At 40.2% G+C, this 24003-nt stretch overlaps 1 protein-coding gene across 2 annotated transcripts in view; it reads left to right on the top strand.

Moving 5' to 3' along the window:
• The first annotated feature begins 21737 nt into the window (after positions 1–21737).
• Positions 21738–24003, top strand: part of lmx1bb (LIM homeobox transcription factor 1, beta b) — a 58142-nt gene continuing 55876 nt past the window's right edge. The window contains exons 1-3 of one of the 2 annotated variants that reach the window (XM_088994622.1): positions 21738–22003; positions 22254–22373; positions 22617–22803. In XM_088994622.1, coding sequence (XP_088850748.1) covers positions 22307–22373; positions 22617–22803 — 254 coding nt within the window. In that variant the 5' untranslated portion in view covers positions 21738–22003; positions 22254–22306. The remainder of the gene's footprint in view (positions 22004–22253; positions 22374–22616; positions 22804–24003) is intronic. The other variant, XM_088994621.1, reaches the window with a different exon arrangement.

Here is a 24003-nt window from a genome sequence, read left to right as displayed (position 1 = left end):
TGACCTGTTTTGGGGGAACCTGCATTATATGATCCAATGTGCACGTTTATTTTTCTGAGTGCTGGACCGTTTATTCCAGTGATCTTATACCACTCTCTACTGTTTAAATGCGGTAGTACAACTGTTTAGGCAACGTTCACCGCAGCGGTCAAGCACTGCAGCATGTTTAATTTTAATAATGCTAGTTCAGATTTTATATTTTACATGTTTATGGGAATTGTGTGACTTGTATATTTGTTTCCAAATGTGTGTTTTTTTTTATGTTAAATTATTGCAATTTTGACTTAAAGGACTACACGTTTATATATTATCATCTATTGTGCTGTGGCATGTAATCAATTCCGTTGTGCATTATTTCACTCAGTCCAATTTCAAACAATTCTATCTTCCTTTCATTTGTGTTGCCATGACTGCGACATAACCTCCAGGAAGTACATCATCAGCTTTGTATCCAATATTGAGTGCATCAACTTCCAAGTGAATTGAGACAAGATGACGTTGGGCCTACTCTTTTGTGACAGTTGTGTTTGGTGTTTTTTTTTTCTAGTGGAAATAGAGTCTCTGCGGATCATGGCTCAGATAAATTTGGGAGATACTGTACAGTACTCGGTGTGGTATAATCACCAGAAGGGGGCGATAAAACGTTTTTCATCACATTGGATATTCGAAATGATGTCCTGTTGAAATGGCTGAAGTGTCAATAAAAATAGAAATCTTCTCTGCTATTATAGTTGCGTACAGTATTTTGCACTTAAGATTATAATGGAAACGTGCATGAGATCTCTTCAACCAAACTTTTTCATTACAAATGTGTCTTTCCTCCTCATACAGTTTCAATACAACTTTGGCACAGAACGAAGCATTGTTGCATAACACCACTGTGGATTCCTCCAACATGATGGACCATACTGGTGGACAAATGCAGTGGCAAAAAGTGGCTACATATTAAAAAACATTACATGCTAAGTTGTTTTTGTAAACGCTTGGCTTTTTTACTGCGTTGAAATTGTTTCGATTCAAATATGTTAATATGTAAGGCATGTAAAATATGTAAATATACTATACCGATGTATGTATTTGTTCTTTTTTTGTTTTTTGAGAGGAGACTGCAGTGAAATATGAAAAATAAAGGCAATTAATATGCAATCAATATGTGTATTTTCTTAAGTTGATGGAGACGTTGACATTTGACATCAATTGGTTGCCTCTGAGGGACCAAAAAGCATGACAATCAGACAGATCTTGTGGATATGCATGCTCTCGAAAAAAAATATTTCCATCTCAAAGTTCATCATGCAGTGTGCAAAACGATCAAGGCACTGAGCCTTTACTCCAGACGCCCACATTTCACTACCATGATACTTCAACTAAGTCAGCGCAGAAAGAAAATCATTTGAATATTAAAACATGTCAGTTCTGATACACTGCACACCTCTGCCCACAGTCCCACAGAAACTGTTGGTGACAAGACCAAAATAAGCCATTACCACGGATCCAAGCATTTACACAACACTGACTCACCTCATGGCATATCAAAATCTCTGTTTTACAAACAAATGAGAATGTTTTTTAATGACATTTGGTAAGAATAACATTTCCACTTTGTATATGAACTGAATTATTATGCATGCAACATACTCATGGAAATATATATATATATATATATATATAATATATATATATATATATATATATATATATATATATATATATATATATATATATATATATATATATATATATATATATATATATATATATATATATATATGTACAGTAAAGTCTCGTTATATCGATATAACCGGGACTATCGATATATCCGACCCTGCGCGCATGTAATTTTCTCCTTGCGTTCATAGAAATAGTATCGTAATAAGCGGTACTATCGATATAACCGATATCGACATAACGAGACTTTACTGTATAGTAAAGTCTCGTTATATCGATATTCAAGGGAGTCCGAAAAAATATCGATATAACCGGGACTATCGATATATCCGACCCTGTGTGCATGTAATTTTCTCCATGCGTGCATAGAAATAGTATCGATATAACTCGGACTATCGATATATCCGATATCGATATAACGAGACTTTACTGTATATATATATATATATATATATATATATATATATATATATATATATATATATTTTTTTTAGCCAAGATGGGGGCGACGGATGATGTTGAGGCGTACTTGCATACGTTTGAAGCAACCGCCACTCGAGAAAAGTGGCCCAAGCAGCAGTGGGTGGGATTGCTTGCACCCTTCCTGACAGGGGAATCGCTGAATGCTGTCCTGGACTTGACCGCAGACAGAGCAGAAGACTACGACTATTTAAAAGCTGAAATTCTCAGCAGACATGGGCTCACCAAGTTCGGGATGGCACAGCGCTTCCACACCTGGACTTTCCAGCCAGACCAACCTCCACGGGCACAGATGCACGAATTGGCCCGCATCGCACGGAAGTGGCTGGAACCGGAAAGGAGCACGGCAGCTGAGGTGGTCGAGGCCATTGTCGTGGATCGCTAGTTACGAGCCCTGCCCTATGAGGCAAAAAGGATAATCAGTCAGCAGTCGCTGACTACTGCGGGTCAAACAGTGGCAGCGGTGGAGCAGTACCAGGCCACAGCGGAGATGCTGCGAACGACCAAGAGGGAAACCGGCAACACACCCCCATCCCGGACTGAAATGGTCCGCCCAAAGTTGCCCAAGCCCTCCAAGATTGCTCCAGGTAGCGTCAGAAGTCCACCCAGGCAGTGGCGGACGCCCAGTGGCACCGAAACCAGACGATGCTACAGATGCGGAGAGACGGGACACATCTCATGGCAGTGTGGAAAACCAGCGGAAGAGTCCATGCCGACCGCTGACTCTTCCAGTGCCCACCCTGCTCACTATGCCTCCCTCCCGGGGGGTAGTGAAAGCTCACTAACAAGGCCCCCCACCTGTCCGGTGACAGTGAATCAACAGGATGTTGAAGCCCTGCTGGACTCCGGAAGCCTGGTCACCTTGGTGTGCCAAACGCTGGTCGATCCAACCAGGTTATCTCCGGAGAAAACCCTTCCAGTCTCCTGCGTCCACAGAGACACCAGAGAGTACCACACTACGGAACTCACCATGACCACAACCAAGGGAATCATCCGCACGGTAGCTGGTGTGGTTGACTCTCTCCCTGTCCGCCTCCTGATTGGACGCGACTGCCCGGCCTTTCACCCCCTGTGGAGAGAAACACAGGAAAGACTGGCCCAACTACCTCGGAAGGGGAGAGGTCAGACGCGTGCAGTGAATACTCAAGCCTACCCCTCTAATTCACTCTCCCCAGCCTGTGCCCTCCTAGGGACAGCAAATGCACCACCGGAGACGGAGTCTGGCCCAGAGACCGACGAGGAAACTCCAGCGCCAGAAAATCTCCCGGCTTCCAGTGGTGATGAGAACCCAGGGACCCAGAAGCTGCTTCCTCTAACAGGCCGGTATGGTACAGCCCAGTTACAAGATCCTACCCTTGCTAACGCCATGAAGAATGTGCAGGTTTTAGAGGGTGTAGTACTGGGGGAAAGGACAAGCCCCACATACCCCCATTTTGCGGTTGATCGGAGGCTATTATACCAGGTTACGAAGCAAAATGATGAAGTACGCGAACTACTTCTTGTACCACAACCACACCGAGCTACAGTACTGGACTTGGCACACACACACCTGCTAGGGGGACACCTAGTGGTGGAAAAGACAAAAGAGAGAATCTTGCAACGGTTCTTCTGGCCAGGGGTGCACAAGGATGTGGATAACTATTGTCGTTCTTGCCCCGAGTGCCAACAGGTGGCGCCCAAGCCCACATACAGAAACCCGCTAATTCCCTTACCCATCATTGAGACCCCTTTTCAGAGGCTTGGGCTGGACATAGTCGGACCCCTACCAAAAAGTGCTAGGGGACACCAGTATATTTTAGTAATGATGGATTATGCCACCCGGTTCCCAGAAGCTGTCCCCCTCAGAAAGGCTACCACAAAGCAGATCGCAAAGGAACTGTTTGCTCTCGCCAGCCGGGTAGGGATCCCAAAGGAGATACTGACCGACCAGGGAACCCCCTTTATGTCCAAGGTCATGAAAGACCTGTGTGCCCTGCTCAAGGTCAAGTAGCTGAGAACCTCCATCTACCACCCACAGACAGATGGATTGGTAGAGCGATTCAACAAAACACTCAAGGCCATGATGAGGAAAGTTATCAAAGAAGATGGCCGAAACTGGGATCAACTGCTCCCATACTTGCTGTTTGCCGTGAGGGAGGTACCACAGTCTTCTACCAGTTTCTCACCCTTTGAGTTGTTGTACTCTTACAGGCCCCGGGGACTGCTGGATATCTCCAAAGAGGCTTGGGAAGAGCAGCCGTGCCGACAACATACCCTCATCGAGCATGTGGGGGACATGCGGGAAAGGATGAAGGCCATTTACCCCATAGTGCGAGAACACATGGAAGCGGCCCAACGACAGCAGCAAGCCTTCTACAATAGACCTGCCCAGCCTCGAGAGTTCAAGCCAGGGGACCGAGTGCTGGTCTTGGTACCAACCGTGGAGTGCAAGTTCCTGGCATTGTGGCAGGGGCCCTTTGAGGTCATCGAACGCGTGGGGGAGGTAAACTACAAGGTGAGGCAACCTGGTAAGAGGAAACCGGAGCAGATTTATCACGTTAACCGCCTAAAGAAATGGCATGCCAGAGAGGCGCTGTTTAGTTGCCTACCCCCCAGCGAGGCGAAGGAACCGGCCAGAGAAGACGTCCAGACGAGTCCAAATTTGTCCCCACACCAACGCCAGATGACCCTCAAATTGGTTGAGCGCAACCAAGACGTCTTCTCCTCCATACCTGGACACACGGACGTGGTGCAACACGAGATACACACCACACCTGGAAAAATAGTCCACCAACGTCCATACCGGGTGCCGGAGGCCCGTAAGGCAGCTATTCAAGAGGAGATACGGAAGATGCTGGAACTTGGAGTAATTGAGGAGTCCTAAAGTGCCTGGGCAAGTCCGATCGTGTTTGTTCCCAAGCCAGACGGGTCAATACGATTCTGCAACGACTATCGGAAGTTGAATGAGGTGTCTGAATTTGATGCGTACCCGATGCCTCGTGTTGATGATCTTATTGACTCCCTGGGACAGGCACGTTTCATCACCACTCTTGACCTCACAAAGGGTTATTGGCAGGTGCCCCTGACCCCGGCATCAAAGGAGAAGACAGCCTTCGCCATACCTGAGGGGCTCTACCAAAACACCAGGCTCCCGTTTGGTCTCCATGGAGCACCCGCCACGTTTCAACGCCTAATGGACCGGATTCTCACCCCCCACAAGAGGTACGCAGCAGCATACTTAGATGATGTCGTCATACAGAGTCCCGACTGGGAGAGTCACTTACCCCGAGTGCAAGCTGTGATTGACTCCCTCAGAAAAGCAGGTCTCACAGCGAACCCGAAAAAGTGCAGGTTGGCATTTGGCGAGACCAACTACCTGGGCTACACTATAGGACGGGGGCTGGTGAAGCCTCAAGAAGCAAAACTACGGGCTATACAAGATTGGCCCCAACCCCTTACCAAGAAGCAGGTGAGGTCGTTCTTAGGCATGGCTGGCTACTATAGACGCTTTATCGCTGACTTTGCTACTATAGCAGCCCCCATGACAGAATTGACGACCAAAAAACACTCCCGATTGGTGAAATGGAGCCCAGAGGCCGAAATGGCCTTCGCCAATCTAAAACAGGCGCTATGTTCCAGCTCGATCCTTGTGGCACAGGACTTCAGCAAGGACTTCATGGTGCAAGCGGATGCATCAGAAGTTGGTCTGGGGGCTGTACTCTCGCAAGTACATGGAGGAGAGGAACATCCCATCCTGTACCTTAGCAGGAAGCTGTTGTCCAGGGAAAAGAATTATTCCACAGTGGAGAAGGAGTGCCTTGCCATTACATGGGCGCTGGAGTCATTGTGCTTCTATCTCCTGGGAAGACGTTTAACAGTGGTCTCTGATCATGCTCCTCTCCAATGGATGGCCAGGAACAAGGAGACCAACAGCAGAGTAACAAGGTGGTTCTTGAGTCTGCAGGCCTTTAACTTCTCTGTGGTCCACAGGGCTGGCAAGCGCCAGGGCAATGCGGATGCCCTCTCCCGAAGGGAGGCCTTCCTGGCCTGTTTCGCATCCTTCACCCCGCCGAGGACGTCGGTCTCAAGGGGGGGGGGGGGATGTGTGATGTCACGAGAGGCTGTGTCCTGGAGGGCAAATACATCCCCCTAAGATGGCTCCACCCAGAGAGAGTCTTGGCCCCACCTGGTGGAAGGCAGCAATTAAACCCACACACCTGCAGCTGATCAGGGCTTGATTGAAAAGCAGGGCTCTTAAGGCAGAGAGCGTCTGAGTGTGCAGCTTGGGGAAAGACAAGCTCGATTGCTGTGCTCTGTTGAGAAGTTGATTGCTGCGTGGAACTCATTGCCAGTTGGGACCACACGACTGGACACTGGATTTGAACCTAGCTAAGGTGGCTAGGCTACATGACGAGGACGTCAAGAGGGGTGAGGCCTAGAGACTCTTGTAAAGAACCCCGTCTTCAGTTTTTACCTCAGAAGAGATTTTATTTGGATTTAAGTATCAGAAGAGACTTTATTTGGATTTAAGTAGCAGAAGAGACTTGATTTGGATTTAAGTATCAGAAGAGACTTGATTTGGATTTAAGTATCAGAAGAGACTTAATTTTGATAAGTATTGGAAGAGACACTATTCAAACCTTTGTTGCTTGTGAATTCCCCCTGGAACCCTTGATTAAAACCTTTTGTTTGTATCCAAACCTGTCGTCCATTGCACTTCTTGTCCCGCTGAGAGCTCATGATATCACAATATATATATATATATATATATATATATATATATATATATATATATATATATATATATATATATATATATATATATATATATATATATATATATATATATATATATATATATATATATATATATATATATTGGGTTGGATTGGATTGGATTGGATTGGATTGGATTGGATTGAATATGCCTTTATTAGTCTCACAGTGGAGAAATTTACATTTCACAGCAGAAAAGTGATGAAAGGAATGAAAGTAGAAAAACAAAATACATGAGATGCTGGAAAGGCAGCCACTCTCGCGGCGCCGTCTTGAAGTCAAAATAACAAAAAAAAACTAAATAACAAATAATATGACAGCATGGAGACAACATGACAAAACAAAGACACAGAGAGACATTCATTCTTCAGGACTTGCTGTACCCTCTTTGTGATGACATGAAGCAGTTCTAGATGGAAGAGGAGAGGATCAAAGCGTCTTTCCACCAGTGGATCAGGGACATCATAGTGGAATGTGCACGTCGACTACAAGCTAAATGTTGAAAGCAAACACGCAGCTGTAGCATCCATTGACGAAAAGAGATTGTCTCACATCTCCTGTTCCACATAAATCTGCTTCAATTCCAAGCCGCAACAGTTCCACATATGCACCGGCTCTCTGCGCTGACGCTCCTTTCTTATCGTGGGTTCCTCAAGCCATGCATCCATCCAGCCGCAGACTGCCAACAGCACTGACCTTCCACTGAACAAAGCGGGGCTGTGAAGATGCTGCCCATTACAGGCGCAAAAAAGCACTATGGCCCCTTTGGTGTCCAGCGATGGCAGTCGAATGGCTCCGACATTCCTCCCATTCAAAAACAATACTGCCATATCCATGCTGCCGAAAAGGCGCAACCGCTCAGCACAGTCTCCTCCTTGATGAATGTCGTGGTCAAAAATGCTGAAAAACAATCTGTATCCGTTCCACATGATGCACAACAACACAAAGTGACAAAAGAAAACACAAAACAAGACAAAAACAACCAAAAAAAGCAAGGCTCATGAGAGCACTTGCTGAGGCGGCCTACTCGGGCGCCATCTTGGACTTCTTATATATATATATATATATATATATATATATATATATATATATATATATATATATATATATATATATATATATATATATATATATATATATATATATATATATATATATATATATACATTTTATTTCAAGCGCCTTTCAAAACACCCAAGGACACTTTACAATAAAAACAATAAAACAAAGCACATAACAATAAAACCATAAGTAAAATGATACATAATAAAATAGCAGATAGAACTATACATTGAAAGCAATTTTAAACAAGTGGGTTTTGAGGTGAGCCTTGAAAATAGGGAGGGAGTCAATATTGCGAATGTTGGGTGGAAGAGAATTCCAGAGTTTGGGAGCAGAGCGGCTGAAAGCTCTGCAACCCATCGTGGTGAGATGGGCACAGGGCACATAGAGGTGAAGGGAGGATGAAGCTCTGAGGGACCGAGAGGGAACAGAGATTTGAAGCAGGTCAGAAAGATAAGGAGGGGCAAGGTTATGGATGGCTTTGAATGTAAACAGAAGTATTTTGAATTCGATACGATGTTTAACAGGGAGCCAGTGGAGTTGCTGGAGGACAGGGGTGATATGGTGAAAGGAGGGGGTTCTAGTGATGATCCGGGCTGAAGAATTTTGGACGAGTTGGAGTTTATGGAGAAATTTCTGGTTGATACCGAAGAGAAGTGCGTTGCAATAATCGATGCGGGAGGTATATATACCACACTATATATATATATATATATATATATATATACAGTAAAGTCTCGTTATATCGATATTCAAGGGAGTCCGAAAAAATATCGATATATCCGACCCTGTTTGCATGTAATTTTCTCCGTGCGTGCATAGAAATAGTATCGATATAACCGGGACTATCGATATATGCGATATCGATATAACGAGACTTTACTGTATATATATATATATATATATATATATATATATATATATATATATATATATATATATATATATATATATATATATATATATATATATATATATATATATATATATATAGCCAAGCCAAAATATATATATTTATATAAATATATATATCCATGAGTATGTTGCATGCATAATAATTCAGTTCATATACAAACTGGAAATGTTATTCCCATTTGTTTGTAAAACAGAGATTTATATAGATGCGGGAGGTATATATACCACACTATATATATATATATATATATATATATATATATATATATATATATATATATATATATATATATCCTTCTCGCAGGTGTAACAGTGTGGCTGTAGGAGCGACCATGTGCTGTCAGGGTAGGCAGGAGGGTGTGGGAGGAGGTACCTCGTGTCTGTCTGTTGCCCACCTCCTCCAGAGATTCCAGGGAGCAGTCCAGTACAGAACTGGCCCTCTTGACCATGCGCTCCAGTCTTTTTCTGTCTCGGGTGGTGACTTCAATTACTTAATTAATGTCAATATTTTGCAAGTGCTGCGTGTGTATAAGATTATTTTGTGTCTGTTGCATGGCCTCCCACTGGAAAAGGTGTGACAGTGCATTCAGGTCACAAACAAATCATACATACATACAAATCATACTGCCTGCGGAAACAAGACGTGTCTTCAGATAGGCATGTTTTCACACAACCACATGCCGAGTAAAACCTATAAAAAAGAAGTAAGAAGTGAAAACTGCCACAGATGGCTTCTATTTTTAAATCGGACATTTAAGATAAGTCAAAAAATGAATTTTGGAGCACCCTTGGAAATTAAGATAGATGTGTGTAGATATGTGTACGAGTGTGTGCTCCTTCTGATGAGAAATTGAAAGACCCAAAAAATAATCAAAGGCTGTTGCATGTTTCACAACTGGTAGATCTCTTTAGGGGATCCTTTAAAGTTTCTTTGCATTCTCTGACCCACCCGGCATACTTGAAGCCCAGTGGCCAGCGTACTGTTTTAAAGGGTTTGAGCTAAATGAAGCTGAGCTGAAATGGACAGCAGCACATCAAAGCTCCACCCTCTGTGAGAATGCCAGATGTCCTGTGGTCATTTTTACACTCACACCCGTGCGCATGACACGGTGCGGTGTGTAAGCATGTAGATAGAGGTGGATGGGCTGCTTGGAAATTGGAAAAGGAAGCCCGTATTTATGAGGTGGTTTGAGATGCTGTGTTAAGACGGGCTTAGTCTGCCACTCTCCCTCTGACAACCCTGTTTCCCCCCTGCGCCTGGGGGATCAGAGACAGATAGAGGTGAAGGAGGAAAGGCAGAACACCTGTCAAAACAGGTCCTGACGAGATATGAAACACAGCTCTCAAACTCACAAGCAGGTGATGCAGCAGCAAATCACACAGATGCCACTGAACACTGCAGTTTGAGCTTGCCTTTTACGGTTTTATCGTCGCTTCACGTGTGGCGGTGGAAAATACTCACCCAATACAGGATGAGATAGAAATCCCAGTTGTTGTAATTGTGTGGGACTGCCTAGCTCAATGGCATTATAACTGTCATCAGGAAGTAGACTAGCATCGCTCCCACAAATCTATATGTTTCAGAAATCCCAACTCCATAGCCCAAATCTATAGAGTTGAACTACTGCCAAACAATTAGACATAATTAGCACCAGAAAAGGGAATTGGTCTCTGTTAATCAGTGTCACCTCCTTCAAATGGAAATGGAATACTTCCTGCTGTCAGTGCCAAAATTTAACTGTGTCTCCTAAACCAACAAGTTCAAAATTTCACACTCGGTTGACTTTAACTTCACTCAACATAAAAAAATGCTGAGCAGGATCAATTCTTCAGCCTTCCCAAAGAAAATCACAAAACACAATTGCTGGGTCAAAATAATGACTGTAAAGAATTAAACTGAGCTTCATTACGAGATTGAAAAGTGCAACATGTGCAGCATTTCAAACATCTCTGGCAATCTCCAGGTTCCATGCAACTACTGTATATCCTCTTATGGTTGTGAGCACATATATGGAAGCCAAGTGCAGAAGGACTCTTGTACAGTACATGCTTTCACACACTCCATTTTATCATTGCATTCATAAGAAAATGCTATTTCAGAAATGAGTGTTTGGGCTGAGAAAAACACTAACATATACGAAACGAAGTCTCAAAGTCTGAGGATTCACACAATAACAGTGGTAGACCGTCAGAACGTACAAGGTCTTCTCTGCTGGCCTAAAAATATCAGAATCACAGACTGATGTGAATTATATTTTGTCCATGAATTCTTATTAAATAATTCCAAATTATCTCTCCGCTTCCTTTCATTGTTTTTCCCCTGTTTTGCTGCTTCCAGCTGTGTGTTTTCGTATTTAAGCATTTAAACAATCAAATTTCAGCCATCATTTGTTACCAGAGTCAGAAATCAACCTGGACACCTTCACAATCAGTTCTGTGGGTCCTGTAGCATAAAGCAAGCATTGTTGTTTCATTAAACCAATCAGATTTGAAGTTGGCGCCTTCTCGCAGGCCTCATTTCCTGGCTAATGGTACCCTCTAGTGGACATGTAGTGAATGACACCACACATTTTAGATGAGTTGCAGTCACAACTGTAGTAAAGGTTGTAAAGTCATAAAATAGTTCATAAGGCTTGGATTGTTTCAGACGTAGCACTACTGTAGGCCCAGGTGCACTGCTCGCCACTGCACAATATTCATGATGTAAACATGTTATGAAGCGTCCAGAGACAATAGCTAGCAATCCATTTGAGTCATGAAGACACTTGCTTCTCCATTTGCATTGCAATATCATTCAGCACAACATCAGTATTTTCACCACTGAGAGGTTAGCCGCATGGTCGTCGCTCCACCACCACCTCAACAAGCCTCCTGGCTGAACTCCAACTACACATCAAATGTGAGGTTACATGAGTGATCTCCCAGAACACTGAACCCTCCTCCCCTGCGCAGGCTCCACACTCTCCTTGCCATGCTGCGGCCACCACATGTGAGTCAAATTATTCTAACTAAGCGGGGATGTAGTCGGGTGTGAGATGATCTCTCCCTTCATCTCTCCCTGTATCCCCCTCGAAGATGTTTGTCAAATGACCAACAAGCATCTATTACCCCGCCTTTGCCGCCTGTTACACAGAAATCAGTTTAATCCTTTCAAGTCTGATCAAAGCACTTGATCACCTTGTGGGTCTTTCCACAACCTGGAGTACAATTAGACCTCTTCGCTCCAGTCCAGATCAGCCACTGTGCACATACAGTAGGATTGGAGTGAACAGAAACAAACAGGAAGTGCCCTCATTGGGAGGGGGAGGCATTTCAACAGCATTCCTCGATTCAACGGCACAATTGGCGGTGGCAAAAGCAAATGTACTAGTAACTCTGTTGATTTTCATTAGGCACTGGACTTGGTGTGACAAAGCACAGTGAAACTGTGACCTCCATCTATGTGGACATGAGAGTGCCAGAATAGCTTTTGTCCATAGACAGGTGTGCTGACCCCGTCCACCCTCAAAGGTGCCACTTGCATTTTATTTGACATTAATGGTAGGCCAGCATTTTTAACAGCCACCTGGATATAATAAAGGTCCAGCTCCTGAGCTCTGGCTGCCCAGAGGATTTCCCAGCAGCTCCCGTGGGACCTCTGGCTGGTTAAGATGTTTATTAAGCTGAAAGTGGTCCAATGGGAAAACAGCACTTCTGAGAGATTCGGGCCAGCAGTTTTCTTGTTAGTCGGACCTCTCCCCTGAGAGCTGGGTTTCTTTTTCTTTCAAACCACGTAGGGAGGACAGGGTCAGTTCACAGGGCCACAAGGTTGACCGGCTGGTAACTAGGCGCATAAACTCAGGAATGGAAACATCCAGAGACATTCCTAAACTTAGAATACTGGCTAAACACATCTCTGGGGTGCAGTCACGGACACCGCTGTGTCAATTGAAAACTGGAAACATCCATTGCCAGATAGGAATTTCAGATATGACATTTTGTTTTCAAAATTTGGAAGTGGCTCTTTTTGTGAATAATAATAGTCATAATAATGTAGAACGAGGAGCATTTTGTGTCGGGGGGAGTTGAAAAAGCATAGAAAATGTATTTAAATCAGTGGCCTAATCACCGAAACTGCTTAAAATGTTGTTTTTGTTTTTTATTCTTGAATATGTATATTTTGACACAAGATTATTGTCTTCTGTAATGCACCAAGGTGGGGATATCTACATGACCATGCAAATTACACTAGTAAAACTCTCTCTTGGACACTGTTCATTTCTTTTATATTTATTGTTGAAATCACATTTAGATTCGCCCAGTGACTATCTTTCATATCAAGTAAAAAGAAATAAAAAAATACGATGGGTTTAAATGCTGGTTGTTTCCAGTTTAGAGTTATGTTATTTCTGCTTAGTGCTAGCCAGATCTTGACCTCAATAAGCTGTGTTGGACCTTGAGTTCAAAGCTGCAGTCTCTTGCCTGAGGCGCTCTGCCCTCATAACTTCAGTTAGCCTTAGTTTTTTTTTCCTTTTTTTGTTTGTTTGTTTCTTTTTTTTCTCACAGTCCTCACCCTAGCTTACTCCACTCGTAGGAGAAATCTATCTGTAACAATCAGCTTGGTCCTATTCTTCTCTCATTTTGAACTTGAAGCCAGTCATAGCTGTGGCGAGCACATTGTGAGCTGAGCACCACTCTTAGGGCGTGATGGGTTTTTCGTCCTCTGCCTAATGTTCTGGATGGATTAGAAATAGCCTGAGTCTGTGACAGATGTTGTCTTGATCGTCACCATCAGATACAAACAGCTGTGAAAAATCTGAATGAATGCGACCTTCTTATAATATATCGATGAGAAGGTTTCTTCAGCCGTCATCTGTACAAAAGTGAAGGTTTCGGACGTTTCGCCTCCTATCCAAGAGGCTTCGTCAGCGAACTAAAGTCTGACTGGTCGTATCGGCCCCCATTTATATATCCCTAATGTCCAGACCTGGTGGCGCCGGACACAGCTATGATAGGTCCCTACTCTTATAATATACTTAAATTCATATGGGTGGATGAGTACTGTATACTTTGATGCAAAATATGTATGCAGCATGTATGCAGCATCCTGTTGTCATTGCAACACATTCTCTTAAAATGATTTTGATTTTATATTTTTCAGCCATTTGGTATGAGATGATTTTCCAAACACACAACAGTATATGTTTATCATCAATAATCTCTGAATTTTAATCGAACAGAGCCACATTAGATACAGCTGCATGACCATTTGATATTCAATACAGAATCTGTATCAAAGCTGTTCCTTTATTATTGTTGATTTATTTTGTCACAGTGTAACACTGTGACGGGGAAAAAGGCAATGTTTCCAATATTTTGTGTTCCGATTTAGCTATACGACCTTTGCTATTTATTGTCAGTGTGGGATGACCCTCTGCCTCAACCAGGTGGATTAAAAAAGTAAAATTTTGAGAAAATCAATATTGTTCATTAAAAACAAAACTGAGCACTGACATTATTTGCTATACGTAAACGTTTGCTATACGTTTAAAATAGGATCTCAACAACTTGTGTTGCTGTTGTAGCTTGTGTTCGTGAATTGGTTTTATTCCACCCAAAAAAATAGAAACAAATCTGCAAGAAAACATAATCATGCTGAAAGAAGCTACAAATATGTTGATGATATAAAGAGTCAAAGACTTACATTTTTTCCCAGTGTCGATGCATGATCCATTGTTTTTCAATATTTTACCAGTCTTCAATAAGCACAGCCCTGCTTTAATTCAGTGTGGCCCTCCCTCTTAACACCTTTGCGATGCATGTTTTCATATGGAGATTTTAGATTCTTATGGCACTCATCAGCAGTCAGAGAAAGTCAAATTACAATTGGGGTGTGTAACTTTGAGATATTTGGAGCCCACAGGTCCATTTTGTCTGTAATCATCCAGCTGCCGGTCTTTCCTGATTTGTCCAGATCGAGGCTTGTTTGACAATCAGGTGTGCACTTGAAGTATAGTGACAGCGGTGTTGGTAAATAAAAATACATAAATAAATAAATAAATAAATAAATAAATAAATAAATAAATAAATAACTTGTAGCATGACAGCTACAGCTGAGAGTTAAGAAACACAGAATTCCAGAACTAGACTGATCATCATCATACCCAAATGGGATATCACAGGAACTAATTTTGGGATCCGTAAACAGATATGGATAGATACTCAAATGCATATATTATTTAAACTTTTAAAAACTATGCATTAACAATAAGTTCATCCACGGCCTTGAACTCCAGGTTTATTCAATGAAATAAATGGATCAAAATAAGGTGTTGAACACTTTTATTGTACTCAGATGGGATCATGAATGCAGCATACCACAAAATCTCAGTCCGTATTTTTTCAGTCTCACACTGGTAATCATTTATATATATATATATATATATATATATATATATATATATATATATATATATATATATATATATATATATATATATATATATATATATATATATATAAAACTCATTTTATATATATATATATATATATATATATATTCACACACCTCATTGTTTGTACTACCGACAATTAACATTGGTATTACTACACCTAGTGATGAATGTTTTATTCCTCAAGTTATCATCTCTTCAACTTGTAAATTGTAGAATAAGACAGTTACATACTATTGCACATTGTGATTAGCCTTTATATCAGGGGTGTCAAACTCATTTTTATCCCCGGTCACTTCAGATTTAAGTCTACCATTGGAGGGCCGTTACGGAGGTGGAGCTAAATATATGTTTAGATATTGTTTCTTGTACACAACAAATTGATGGATTAGCAGTTTTGAAATTTGTCAAATCGATATATCATAGTTTATTCAATTATTCTTTTAGTGCATGTTAACAGGGTAACAAAATCATTGCATAATCTCAACAATGCTTTCGCAGGCCACATAAAATATTGTGACAGGGCGGGTCTGGCCCCCATGGCTTAAGTGTGACACCTGTGTTTTAGATCTAAAGTCTGACTTCAATCTTTGCCTTTGAATTGTTCCCCCGGATATCTTTCGTGTTTTGTGCATACATCACATGTGATCTCAGTCATACACCCTTCTACGGTGGATTTGTCGGAAAAATCCAACTGGCATTCGCATTACCAAAATGTGGTAAGTAATAGACCTTTCCATGTCGTTTTCACCGCCAACTCAATACGTCATCCACACACTTTCTCAACATTTAGACAAAATAGCAACCTGAATGCGCACATAATCCTTCCTGCCCAAGCACCACCAGAGCCACCACGTTACAAAATGAAAGTATACATTTACACCACATATACAGACACAGTGAAATTGCATTGATCAGAGAGGAGAGATTTGATCAGGCATAGTCGAGCTTGCAATACACTATGATTATTATGGGAAACAACGATCTTTCAGTACCGTAAAGATAATCTCACAGAAACGAGATACTACCGGAAATGATTGTCCCGTAAAATCCTTAGGCCTGCTGAAGAATACAGAGATAATTGCCCAGCTGATTATTCACATGCAATTTGAATGTTCATGGATGGTTAATGAAAGATTAATTTGTCGAGGTGAAAAAAAGAATTAAAAATTACAAAGTAATATTTTAATACCAAATTATCTTCACGTGTCCCAATTTAAATGTGATAATTTGCACCGCAGTGTTTTCATGAGGTGCTAATGAACGTGTATATCTTTTCTTTGTCTTTTAACCTAATGCTTAATATTCCTGATCCATAAAAACTGACACAAATTCCTAAATGTCTTTATTGTGTTTTCTAATACAAAATAGTCGTTTTGTGTCATACAAGCTGACGGCACTGTTATTGCCACTGGTGGGAGCATCGTTACACGTTATGTTCTGATAAAACTGGACACGGAAAGTCCGATAGTCTGAAGTGGCAGATGTGGCAGCCATTTTGCAAACACACACTAGCAAAGAGCAAAAGGGTTCTTTTTATCCTTGTTTGCTTGTTTTTTTTGCTTCATTTTATTTCAAAAGGATGCATATATGTTTTTATGTCATAAAAAGTGCATATATTTCCCACTGTAGTGTAACTCGCTCCTCACTGTTGTTCTAAGTATAATTTGGAATTTGTCTCGTTTATGCCCTTAATAGTACCAGTTTAAAGAGAAAACGCATGCAAATGGTACAAATCATGTAGTAGTTGAGCTGTTGTGCATGTCCTTACCATAATGCACGTTGGTCTCTATTGTTAGGGAAGAAGTGAATTTCACTGTTCGACCAACATTTCCAATAATGTCGTTGCTATTAACAACCCCAAAGCCGTCACCGTGGTCTGTTATTTTTTTCCCATATTAGTTTGAGAAACATCATTCAGATGACTATTTGACTGCACTGCCATGAAATCAATGTATTCATTTTGGGATTGCACTTGCTATCATAGCATAACATTTAAAATTGTCATTACGTTTTGAAAATATGACTTTGATTGTGAATATTTCAGCATCTGAGGCATTAACTCATAAAACCAAAAAGCGGCAGAACATGATTTCAATTTTATTTATACATATTCAGGTTTTTATCATATCATCATATTTTATATGATGTGTTTCTACTTATATGACAAAAAGTATAAATCACTTAGCATTTCATACATTTAGAAATAATTAACACTGTTGACTGAAATGTGAATACAGTATGTGAGAAATTAGAATTAGGATTTTATTATATACTCACTATATTATAGAATCAATGTAATTTTGATGCTTCCTGTATCATACTGCCATGTCTCATGTTGACCGGCCAATTGTAACTATACATGATTTATAATTTACAGACCTATAAAACATTAATATTATTGGTCTTCTTCATTTTCGAAACTACCCAAATTAAACAATATGTTTCAATGTATTATTATTATTATTATTATTATTATTATTATTATTATTATTATTATTATTATTATTATTGTTGTTGTTGTTGTTGTTGTTGTTGTTGTTGTTCTTGTTGTTCTTGTTCTTGTTCTTTCTGAGGGAAAACAAACGTCTTGTCCTCATAAGAAATACCTGAATATTGCGGGGGAATTAGATCCTAACACAATTTTGGGTTTGCACTGCTTCTATTCTGTTGTTTACGTTTTGACAAAGAATAATCAGCGCAGCCTTCTCAGGGTCAGACGTTTTACTGGGAGGACAATGTGTTGTATTATCCACGTTCTCCCAACAGGTGGCAATGTTGTAATTCACACGTCAGGTTATGCGCTTCAAAATTATCTTGTCAAATGAAATTAGAGTTGAAGGCAGTTATTGTCATCAGATTACCCAATTATCGAATAGCTTTATCAAGATGGGTTATTTTGGGGGTTTGAATAAATTAGTGATTAAAAAGGAAAACACACTTAGCTAAGTATATAATTATTATCAAAAAGTATTTTTGATAGTCAACAACTTTATAGCACACCATGTATGACGAAGAGCGGGCACCTTCATTTCCATTAATATCATAAAAAGTTTGGAAAAGCAACATTTTGTTTTTTAGTTGATATTTGAGTGCACTTTTCTGTTGGTTTCGACTTAAACAGCCTGCCTTGAATGTAGGCTTCGTGGTAAATTCTGTTAAACATTGGTTATCAATGTAAAGTCAATTTAAGAATTTACTTTTTTTTAGGTCGATCTTAAATTATTTCGCATGTAAAGCTCGTGGGTGAGTGAGTGTGCTTTGTGAACACAAATGAAATGAACAAACGAAAACACAGAACGTGTGATACCGCGTTTGATTTGAAAGCCTACTCGGTTTACAACAAACTGTTGGAAAAAAAAACATAAAAATAAAGGAAATGTCGCTCGAGGTGCAGGTTGGAGTTTATTTTTCCTAATCCGTGGACGGTGATCATTTTGAACTGAAGGTGTCTCGGTCCAATGATACGAGTGCAGCGTGTTCGACCGGAAACAAATTCCTTGTGTGTTCTACATCCTTGGCAATGAAGATGATTCTGAGACTGATTCTGATGAAGGATGATGCGTTTCTGGAGAATCAAGGCAGAACGATGGAGCATAACGAAAAGAGGACACCAAGTTGCCTTTTCAGCAACTGATCCTATTTATTCGTTTTTTTTTAAACTATCCGTATTGTATTTTATCAACTCAAACGAACCAAGTTTCCTTTTTTTTTTTTCTTCGAGCGCCACTGAAAATTCGGCTGAAAGCGAACCGATGATGCGATTGGCGTGCGGAACCAAATTTGACAGATATCTTCTATAGTAAAAAAAAATGCAAAAAGTACTATACTATATACTATATACTATACTATACTATACTAAACATATACAATATACGATTTAAATTACGATTTAAATTGATAAGTCTTGGAAGCTTTAAAAATATTTTGGGCAAACAACTAAATTATGACAAAGCGTTTTAGTGGCAAAATCTTTAAAATGCATAGCGAGTTCGAACAAAGTTCATGTCTTTATCTTCATAATGAATGGTTCAACGATGCTTGCTTTCTCTTTTGTGGACACGAATCCCTTTACTGTATTTCATTTAAAAAAATAAATGAACTGATGATTCAAAACGACTACAGGATACGATTGTTTGTTGGTGTTTTCTTTTTCAATAGCCCCGGGCCATTGCGTTGTTACATTACAGAGTACATCTTTTGCAACGTATTCTCTATACTTTTCTATACGTGCATTTATATAGGTGGTTATTCGTATAGTTTATTGTTAATCGATCGCCAATTTCCTTAATCAAATATAAAATTTAAAATCATCGTTCGTTGGTGACAAGTTTTCTTAAAACAATGCATGACCTGAACTTTGCATTTAGCAGCCAGGTTTAAATTATCATTTTAACCAGACCAGTTTCTCATTAGACAAGCCACTTCATGCTTGTGTTTTGACATTAAATTATTCCCCTACACGTGTGGGTGGACACTGCCACTTTGTACAAACGACCTGGACACATGATCTTACCTTGTGGTTGCACGTAGCATAACTGTTGCTGTGGCTGCTTACAGAATTTCTGGTTCAACTTTAGCAAGCACTTGTGTTTCCCCACACCTGCAGGTGCTGCGGCGACATGTTGTTCCCTCCCTCCAGTCTTGTTTAAAATGAGCGTGGGCCTTCCAAGCAGGGTCTCATTAAAACATGATTGATTTATTGAATTCGAGATCCCGTTTACACAATGACCCCGCAGAGTAGAATGGCTGTAAGTGTATTGATTGAAACGTATTGATAACGGTCATATTGCTGTCCACTGGCACTATAATCTAATAAACTAAGAAGGTTGAAATCGACCCCCAACTGTCAACAAATTCGGAAATAAGGGAGTCGACGTTGTGACTGCCAGGTGTCATCTGCACCTGACATCGAATTCATTAACACGTGCGCGTTCTTATTAAACCATTCCAGAATCTTCATGCATTCCCCTCATCCCAGTCCTGAAATTCTTGTGGTAAACAGCAGGGGACGCGCGCACAAATCTGCTCCACTTGGATGCTCCAGGTCACCGCCAGAATGCAAAGGCCTCGAAAATTGCAACATACACCTAATTTATCCTGCTTACTCATAAAGGCTTGTGGAATTCCTAGTTTATTGTGTGTATTCGATTATTATTATTATTATTATTATTATTATTATTATTATTATTATTATTATTATTATTATTATTATTAGTTGTTGTATGTATAATGTTTGCTCTATTCGTCCTGCAGCAACATAAACGTTGCATTGTATGCAATGGCATGATTTTGTCTTTAAGCAATAAACGGTGTATGCAAAGACATAAAACAATATAAAGATTTGCATGATAATCAGAAACCGAAGGGAATTTTAGGTTTCTTTTCATACATGCATTTGTCTTAGAAAAACGGAAATCGACGTCGTCCATCATTTTTACCTTTCATGTTGTGGGAGTAACTGACCTGCACGTGCTTGACGTTTTGTGGATAAAATGTATTCACACTTACCCATGTGGTAACAACTGTGTTTAATTTCTGTAAACGAGTAAAACAACCTGTAATGAGCCTCCAATCAATCGTATTATTATTATTATTATTATTATTATTATTATTATTATTATTATTATTATTATTATTATTATTATTATTATTATTATTATTATTATTATTGGTGAAAAGGTTTCTTCAGCCGTCATCTGTACTTCAGAGAGAGAGAGAGAAGTACAGATGACGGCTGAAGAAACCTTTTCTTCGATGGACCACTCCTGTACGACTGAGAGCTTACACAGACGTATTATTATTATTATTATTATTATTATTATTATTATTATTATTATTATTATTATTATTATTATTATTATTATTATTATTATTATTGTTGTTGTTGTTGTTGTTGTTGTTGTCATTATTATTGTTAATCCTTATATGTATATCAGCAATTTTGTATGTTTGCTTTTCGGTCTCCCATGGCTTGATCTTCCTGTTATCACCTCTGATCACCAGGTGCATCCGCTCAAAGGAGACATCAGCTTCCAGTGGAAAGTAGCTCCAAAAACTAACTAACTAACTAACTAACTAACTAACTAACTAACTAACTAACTAACTAACTAACTAACTAACTAACTAACTAACTAACTAACTAACTAACTAACTACATACATACATACATACATACATACATACATACATACATACATACATACATACATACATACATACATACATACATACATACATAAAACTGAACAAATGAGACACTAAACCATCTCTCTAAAACACGTAGTTTAGGTAATGACTACGAACCGCTGACCATGCTGATCATGCTGACCATTATTTTGTGTTATACTATTGAAATGCGTTGCAGTTTGGCTGCGCGGATTCATTGCACTGTGCTCCAATCGCACCCCAATGTCGACGAGCGGAGAGTGAAAAAGTGCAGCCATCCATGCACAAGTGGGAGGTTCCATCGACTCGCTTCAATCACGACGGGAGACTTGAACAGCGAAACGAACATTAGCAAGCAAGGAAGCAAGCTCCCAAAGTTGGTGCCGGGGCATCTCCACTTTGCTGTCTTTGGAATTCGTTGTCAGTTGTATTCCCCTTGGACCAATTCTGATTGGATTCTCAAATCAGTTCCGACGTGCTCGGCTCTCCAGCAACACCTATACGGGCCCTTCTGATTTTCACAGGTGACAGCGAGCGCTCGTATTTTTTGCTTTCATTTTCTGTCCGTGTGGTATCTCCACACGACCGACGCGAGCTGTTTTTGTGTCCCTGAAAGTCGTGCTTGTGGCGGCTCAACAGGTTCCGAACACGGCTGCCTTGCGACTCGAGTTGTCGGACGCTTTTCTCCCCTCTGACTGCGCCCTAATGGGAGTGTGTTTGTATAAGTGTGCATATACAGTACTTGATTGTGATTTCTTATGGATCTTGCAACAGGTCCCGTGTCATTAAAACGACTTACCGAGAGGTAACATTTGGACACGTGCATCATGTTGGACGGCATAAAAATAGAGGAGCATCCGCTACGATCGGGACAAGCGTTGGGAGTCATGCTCGGTAAGTCAGGATATAAAAAAAATAACCACAAAAGCAATCAAAGCAAACATAATTGCACAACGTTGCCTCTTATGCACGTGCAATTAAGATATATTTTTGTTTTGATTTTGCGGCGTTCTTTTAATTATATGGTTGAGCGAAAGCATTTGGCCTTGAAAATAAAATAATAACAATGATTCGCTGTGCTTGTATGCACGTGCAACTGGACGGGCTGTTCATGTTTTTTGTTTCTTTGATTTTTAGGGACAGACTGTCACCACCAGGCCGTGTGTGAAGGGTGCCACCGACCCATCTCTGACCGCTTCCTGATGAGGGTCAACGAGTCGTCGTGGCACGAAGAGTGTTTGCAGTGCACGGTGTGTCAACAGCCTCTCATCACCAGCTGCTACTTCAGAGAAAGGAAACTTTATTGCAAGCACGACTATCAACAGTAAGAACTGCTTTTTTGCTTCGATTTGTCTTTTTTCCTACTCGGCTGAATGCGTTGTGGGGATGCTTGGTGGTGATTTGGCCTGCTCTTATGTTGCACTATACGCTTTTGAGAAATGTGCTAAATCATATTTGACATTTTAGTAGATGTATTCCCATTATTTTTGAAATATAACTATTATCGGAAATACAGAGCAGCCCGAGAAAACGAAAAACGCTAGCCAGTGTGTATTCTAAACGTGAAGGTATCCCAAAAATGTAAAACGATTTTCTACTATTACTATTACTATTACTATTACTATTACTATTACTATTACTATTACTATTGGATCGGATTGGATTGGATATGCCTTTATTAGTCTCACAGTGGAGAAATTTACATTTCACAGCAGCAAAGTGATGAAAGGAATGAAAGTAGAAAAACAAAATACATATATATATAATATATAATATGTAATATATAATATTACTATTACTATTATTATTATTATTATTATTGTTGCATTATTAACAAGCCATCATCATACACGGGCCAACAACACACATGTGCCTCTCCGTCTCCAACAGTATGCTATTTCAGTTTTCTAAAGTGTTATTTGAGTCTATAAACCCAGAAATTTGCTTTCATTGTCTCAATTAATATAAACTGATACTTCACGTCAGGAATTGTATTAATAGCAGAAGTTATTTTACGTTTGCATCAAAATGTTTCACGTACCTTTTAAAATATATAACATATATTCCTTCCTTTGTTTCAACATGTGGCAGAGAAGGAATACGCGTGTGTTATTTAATGGTTCATACAATGCCTATTATGAATTGTCTACTCGCTTACACGTTGTTTTTTTTTTTTGGTTCACTGGAATTTTAGTATTGCGCACGTGCGCCACTCCCTAACACGCGAACATAAGCGTCAAAATTAGACGGGGTCGTCAGCATCACGTGACGACGTTTACGAATTACTGTCGGACTGAGAGATTACCATTAAGGACAACAACAACAACCAAAAAAATAAAAAAAGGAAATTCAGGTAATAATACCTTCGTATAATTAAACAGTTTTCGAGCGATATGGTGACTTGATGCTGTAATTAGAGAGGAAACCAAATCGAGTTTTTGAAGATTAAATATTCGAATAGAAAACATTTTAGTATATTCAATATTAAACTGGGTGTGCGTAGGTGGTTGCGTGGGCACAGGCA

This window comes from Hippocampus bargibanti, linkage group LG04 (assembly GCF_051943395.1).
Source record: "Hippocampus bargibanti isolate YZ-2025 linkage group LG04, ASM5194339v1, whole genome shotgun sequence".
NCBI classification, from domain to species: domain Eukaryota; kingdom Metazoa; phylum Chordata; class Actinopteri; order Syngnathiformes; family Syngnathidae; genus Hippocampus; species Hippocampus bargibanti.
The sequence above is the reverse complement of the archived record's forward strand: the minus strand, read 5'-3'. Positions and strand labels throughout refer to the sequence as shown.